Source organism: Centropristis striata, chromosome 5 (assembly GCF_030273125.1).
Source record: "Centropristis striata isolate RG_2023a ecotype Rhode Island chromosome 5, C.striata_1.0, whole genome shotgun sequence".
Classification (NCBI taxonomy): domain Eukaryota; kingdom Metazoa; phylum Chordata; class Actinopteri; order Perciformes; family Serranidae; genus Centropristis; species Centropristis striata.
In genome coordinates, this window is record NC_081521.1 from 27,144,475 (window position 1) to 27,150,975 (window position 6,501).

A 6,501-nucleotide genomic window follows, 5' to 3' on the forward strand; every position below is an offset into this window, starting at 1 on the left:
ATCATCCATCATGATCATACTCATCATCAATAAAATGATCCTTCCTCAGGCTGGTTGAGTATCTTGAGGTAAAGTTGTAGATTTGTACAGGTTAAATTTATTTCAACCCTTGTCAATGTCTTTACTATATTTTCGATTCATTTTGTAACTCATTAAATTAATAAAACTGTTTTAATGGAAAACAACAGACATTTTCTGGGTGACCCCAAAGCTTTTAAGCACTAGTGTATATAGTGGGCCGCAATATAACAATGATGCTGTTAGCATTGAACAATCTAGATAGTAGCATTTTTTACAAGTCCCATTTTCTTCTGTGGATGTTCTATATCATGAGAATCAGATGCAACAAAAGTGTCTGGAAAGTGCTCTCTAGTGCTAACAGCTGGACATTTTCAGAAGAGCTCCTCAAGTTTTCAAACTGGACAAAAAACCCCAGTAATACCCACTAGAGTCTGGCTTTTGTCTTTAATGGGAAAATAATCAACAATCAGCATTCATTCCAGCCTAATTGACAGTGATGGAAACATGACACCTGGGTGGACAAGCTAAGTTTTGCCCCTTTTCTAAAAAGGATGCAGTGACGCACGTTGTCATCTCAGTCACACATTCCATCCATCTCCATCTGTCAAAGCAGCGTTCGAACATCTTTCCAAATTAGTCGGCAGTGAGTTTGAAAGAGAAACTGAATGAGTAACATATAAATCAGAAGTAGCCATAGCAACATTTTCACTGGTCTCTATGCTGCTTTCTACTGTATACTAACCCAGTTTCTGAACCCTGTTTATGATGTTGAAAGTGACACACCACAAAAAAAATAAACACTGAAAGGCATACTTGTCTACTGGCAATGGGAAAGGAGTGAATCGCCTCATTTTATTGGTTTTCCCATGTTTAAAAAACCCCACATATACGCACTTATTTGGCTGAAAAGGGGTATGTTACTGTGAAAAAAACAAATCCTGATTTAATTTGGATCAAACTGCCAGCTTCACACTCACCCACACACTGTTTCATTTTTTAGGCATGGCTGTACCTGACACTTGTGCACTTTCAACATTCAACAGTTACTCCCATATACTCTCTCTCTCTCTTGACTCAAACACACACATTCATAAGTAGTTCAGCACTGGTTAGCTCTTTCATGTGGCCAAAGCCAAGAAGCCAGGCAGCCAAGCCCATGTTAATTTGCTGTGGGCTCTCTCTGCTCCAAGTTGGTCTGGTTTATTTTTCTTACAGCATCAAAAGTGTCTCCATTCCATTGCTGAGATCCTCGTTTGGCTGATTTACTGGCTTGGTCTCTGAACCTTCGTTTCAGCTCCTCTCACTCATGTCAAACACACACACAGATGCATACTGTACAAGGACACACACATGCAGAAATACATACAACAAGCAGTGCAAAGGGACTGGGATCCTGCAGGGCTCAGCATGGGATACATTTACTCTAATATAGGCAGAATTGCGTGCTCAGCATCATCATTGTGGGATGAAATTAAATATATAAAACTATGAGAGGTGGTTTTTATTGGACCAAACTATGCATGTAATCGTGGATAGTCTTCCAGTAAACCAAGCTAAATAAAGTTATGTTTGAATTTAGTGAGTCTGTCTGTCTTTCTCCTTCTCCCACTACATTGTTTCTTGCCAACATGTAACAGGTTCCACTCCGGTTCACACACCCAATTTTGAACCACTCGGTGCGTTTCCAACAAAAATACATTGGTTTGGAACCCAAAAAGTGGGTTCCCAGCTGGAATGAAGTATAGCAGGTTTTCCTTGAACTAAAGTGCATACCAACTTGGGTGTGTCATAATCTACAGGTTGGAAAGAGAGTCTTGCAATAAACACATATGTCCATGCTTGTTTTTTGGATAAAAACAAATATTTGTAATATCAGAACACAAACTTGCAGGAAAATTATGCAATCTGCTATCTTGCTACTATTGATTACTTCCCTTGTGCATTGTTCAACGCAATGGTTCTGCTCAAAACTGATGGAAACATGGATCCAAGAATCCTGAAATGGACCAATGCAAGAACCAGAACTAATCTGCTGGAAAAGGGGGTGTTATTAAACTACAGCACTGTTGCACTATCTGCTCAGTTCTGATATTTCAGCATTTGGCTTGGACGCTATCCAGTGGTCCATAAAGCCAGCCAAATAAATTTAAGTTCCTGCTGCCTCTAGCCAAAACAGTTTTTACTTTGAAATGCTTGTGGGATTGTTCAAATTCTCCAACAAAAAAACCAACAACAAAGCGATGATTGCAGGCAGGGCTGATATAAATTACCCCAGGTGGGAGTGGAAAAGTGCATCAACAGAAGCAAACAAATGGAAAAAGTAGTGTGTAGACTTCAATGTGTGGGCACAAAAACATACAGTACGTACATACAAAGACAGATTAACACAAATGTTAAATAAGTGCCCAGTTTGTGAGATATCATGGTTGAATTAGTGAATTTAGAAAAAATCTGATCTCACGACCTCTCAATAAGCAGTTTCGCTCCAGACTAAACCAATAAATACCACTCAGAAGAAGGTTCAATAGAGGTGGAACAAGTTGTGTTGGTTTAACATTTTTACATTAAGAACAAATCACAATTTACTGCCTTGCAAAGTCACTGATGTCACTTAAATCCCACACGCCAGAGTCCATTTGACGCCAGTCCTGTTTAGCACATTCTCAAGTTCCAACGAATAAAGGCTTCTTTATTATACATCGGGCCGGCTTTATAATTTACAGCCAGATGTCATTACCAGCTGGAGCTACAGGACCAGCAATATATTACTCCACTTCTCTAGTTGGGCTGGAACCCACTAAAAATCACCAGCGGTCCATTTTGGGTGCTGAGCCATAGGTTAAAAAACATGCATGTTCTGTACACAGTCTCTTGGCAGTTCAGTTCGTACTTCTGTCCTCTTTGAAACGTGTTTTCTTACACATGTCGTATCAAACACTTCTGGAAAATCATTTTAAAAGCCTTGTGATATTCTTCATGGTTCATGACCAAAGTTACAGTAAAAACACATTTTTGTCAAACAGATACAGAGCGTCTAAAATTTCAGTTTATTCATGCTAGAAATATGATTTTAAATACTAACAATTAAAACATACCCTCTGTGTTTTGCCCCAAAAAGTCTGGTGGTTATTAAAACCATTTAAAAACTAATAAATCATAGATGTCACAAGGAAGATTTTTTTTTAAGTTACTTGAAGGGCTGACTTGTGCCCCATTAAATAGCAGCTAAGCATTTATTTTCCCAGAAATATATTGAAGTGAAAATGACAACAATGTAAATTTCTCGTAACTGGAGTTGATGTGCAGATGTTACTTTTATCCTACGTAACAATAAACACATTTCCTAAATCTGTACACTGTACTTTTGTGGGACTCCAGGCCAACTAACCCAACACTCAGAATAGAAAATTTTCTGATGTAAGAAAACACAGCAGGTCTTTTCACTTTTTCCCACACCTATACTAGGCTTTCTGTTGCGTGGCAGTGCCAGATATGTCTGTGAACGTTACCAGCTAACATGTCTGATCCTTGAGCAGAACATAATGGAAATATCTCCTGCAGTGTGTCTGTACGGCTGGGAAAGTAGATGTGTAACCTCATCAAAGCCTGTCACCCTGCTTTTCATCTTTGTGGTCATGGTCAGTCATTTCGTGGTCAGACCCCACCTATCTGAAACCAGCAGAACTCTCACTGTAGGTGAACAGTTGGTGTATATCCATTTAGGAGAAAAAGAGGCGTAATACTCATCAGTGCTATTTACTGCTCTTCACAACATACAGTAAATAATGAGCCTCTCATTGACCATAAATGAACTGTCACTGCTGATTTTTCCCCAAGAATATTTAAACACTCATCTAAGTTTAGCTGTTGTTGTGCTGAAACTGTTTACTCTGTTGACGTGTTCAAGGACGCTCAGTCATCTGAGATTTGTCAGTGAACAGCAGCCATGTTTGCTCGTTCCTGTTCCTGTTTTCACAACATAGCTTTTCACTTAAAATCTTTGGAGCAGTTGACGCTCAGTTCTACGAATGTCAAAGATGGAGTGTCCTTGCAATCTGAATGCAACACAAAGATTTTTTTTTTTTAAATGTCAAGCATTTTGCATGTTTCTGTGAAGTGGCTTTCAAAGCATGCTGGGAAACCAGTGTCTGCCTGCAAGGTTCAAAATCAATCTAAACACTTGGGAGTGTTCTGCTTGGGAGAATAATTGGCAATGTGATTTATAATCAATGGGAAAAACATGCAAAGCCACCAGTAGGTCCCTTTAAGACAGCACTAACTTCAGAGGAGTTGGATCATTTTTGAATGTCTACTTTTGGACTTTCTCTGTAGAGGCTCCAAATCCAAGACATCCTCTCCAATGTCCTTGTCACGACACAGAGTCAATTAAACTGAGCGATCTGGACGTGCCGTTCATCCTTCATTCATCACGCTCCGCAGCTTTATGTATTCAACTTTTTCCTTTTATTCACAAGTCTTTTGTCCGGGTGAAACAGTCCTTGTTGTTCACATCCTCCTGTACATACTTCAGTTTGCTTGTAGCTTAGTTTGAAAGTTTGTCACTATAATGAAAGGATGCCTTTTTTGTTTGTAGATAAGTGCATGCGCATGTCATAGTCTCTGTACATACAGTATGTGTGTGTCTCAGTGTATAAGTTAAGTGTGTGTGTGAGTGTATGTGTGTGTGTGTGTCTTAGTTAACATAAATGTGTGTGTGTGCGTGTGTTGAAGTCACTGAACATCTGCCTTGCTGTTCCGCGACACATTCAAGCGCTCCTTGGTGCCCTCTGCTGCGGCTTGCTCCTGCTCTTCCTCCCCGCTGCTCTTCCTCCCCCTCCTCCTCCTCCCCCTCCTCCCCTTCCTCCCCCATGCTTGTGCCTCTGCCCCCTCTCTTTCTCCTTGTTGGGCTCCGCCACGACATCACCGTGGCGACGCTGGTTGCGTGGGGGGCGGTATCCCAGCGCCCGGCAGTGCTGCCCGAGGTTTCCAGGGTGAATCAGTGCCATCACATCCTCGTACCAAGGCTGTGTTCCCGCACTCTGGTAGGAGGAGGCGGACCAGGAAGCGAGGACGCGGTTGGCTGAGGGGCTCCAGACGGCGAGGCGGACAGTGACGGCGGTCCAGTGGTAGCCGTGCTCCTCCACCTGGCAGTGGTAGACTCCGCCGTGAGACAGCTCAGCTTGACGGATCAGGATGCCCCGCTCGATCACCACAAGCTGGTCACCTGTTACCACCTGGAGAGAGAGAGAGAGAGACCAGATGAATGCTGAGTACTTGTGTTTTTGTGTGTTTAACAGTCCAGCTAAGGCCCATAAGTTATTCATGAGGGGCTTCTGGATGACACTGATGCCCAAAAGAAAGTTATACACTTGCAAGGTACTCCGCTCTGTCTTTGCAATTCTTGGCAGTCGCTGTATTTGAAGACAGCGGTGCTTCCTGCATTCTTAATTTTGTTAAGTAGATGGGTGGAATTGGAAGCTTGAGAGAATATTAAAGTGTTGGACATCCTCCAGTAATTCTGTTCTTTATTTAATACATGAGAACACACACTCACCGGTGCCTTTATTAGGTACACCTGTTCAACTGCTCATTAACATAGATATCTTATCAGCCAATCACATGTCAGCAACTCAATGCATTTAGGCATGTAGACATGGTGAAGACGAGCTGCTGAAGTTCAAAGTGAGCATCAGAATGGGGAAGAAAGGTGATTTAAGTGACTTTGAATGTGGCATAGTTGTTGGTCTGAATATTTCACAAACTGCTGATCTACTGGGACTCTCATACACAGCCATCTCTAGGGTTTACAGAGAATGGTCAAAAAAAGAGACAATATCCAGTAAGCCTTGATACCTTGTTGGTGCCAGAGGTCAGAGGAGAATGGCCGGACTGGTTCAACAGTAAATAATAAATAACCACTTGTTACAACCAAGATCTGCAGAAGACCATCTCTGAACGCACAACACCTCCAACCTTGAGATCAGATGGGCCACAGCAGCTTAAGACTACACTTTATCAGGTACACCTTGCTAGCTGATAAAGTGGCCGATGAGCGTAAATAAAGGCATCACAGTTAAATGTGTGTATTTGTGTGTCTATGTACCTGGTTTAGTTCAGGACTGTTCTCTCCAGCCTGTTTGTACCAGGTAACGGCAGCATGTCTGGATCGGGGTAGACACTCCAGGTAAGTGCTGTTGCCCTCGGCAACCATCATCACTCTCTGTTCCGCCTCCACCTGCAGCCCAGCTGAAAAACATATTCAATCATATGTTTGTTATTTTGAATCAATAAAACCTAATTGTTTGAATGTATTTGATGTTACTGTAGCTGAGACCTTGTTAGAGCTCAGCACTTTACAGTAAATGAGCTCCTCACCTCCCTGTCTGACACACTGAGTTAGTGGATCCTCTTCCTCCCCTAAGTGACGAGCATTCCTTCTGTTGAGAAAAAGACAGAAATTACATTAAATAGAGAATTATA

The 6,501-nt window shown here is 41.7% G+C and overlaps 1 protein-coding gene across 1 annotated transcript in view; it reads right to left on the reverse strand.

The window, feature by feature from the left end:
- Positions 1-4,787: 4,787 nt before the first annotated feature.
- Positions 4,788-6,501, reverse strand: part of sema3h (sema domain, immunoglobulin domain (Ig), short basic domain, secreted, (semaphorin) 3H) — a 65,667-nt gene continuing 63,953 nt past the window's right edge. Inside the window, exons 16-18 of the mRNA XM_059333238.1 lie at positions 6,397-6,458; positions 6,125-6,267; positions 4,788-5,255 (exon numbers count right to left, since the gene is read on the reverse strand). Coding sequence (XP_059189221.1) covers positions 4,788-5,255; positions 6,125-6,267; positions 6,397-6,458 — 673 coding nt within the window. The remainder of the gene's footprint in view (positions 5,256-6,124; positions 6,268-6,396; positions 6,459-6,501) is intronic.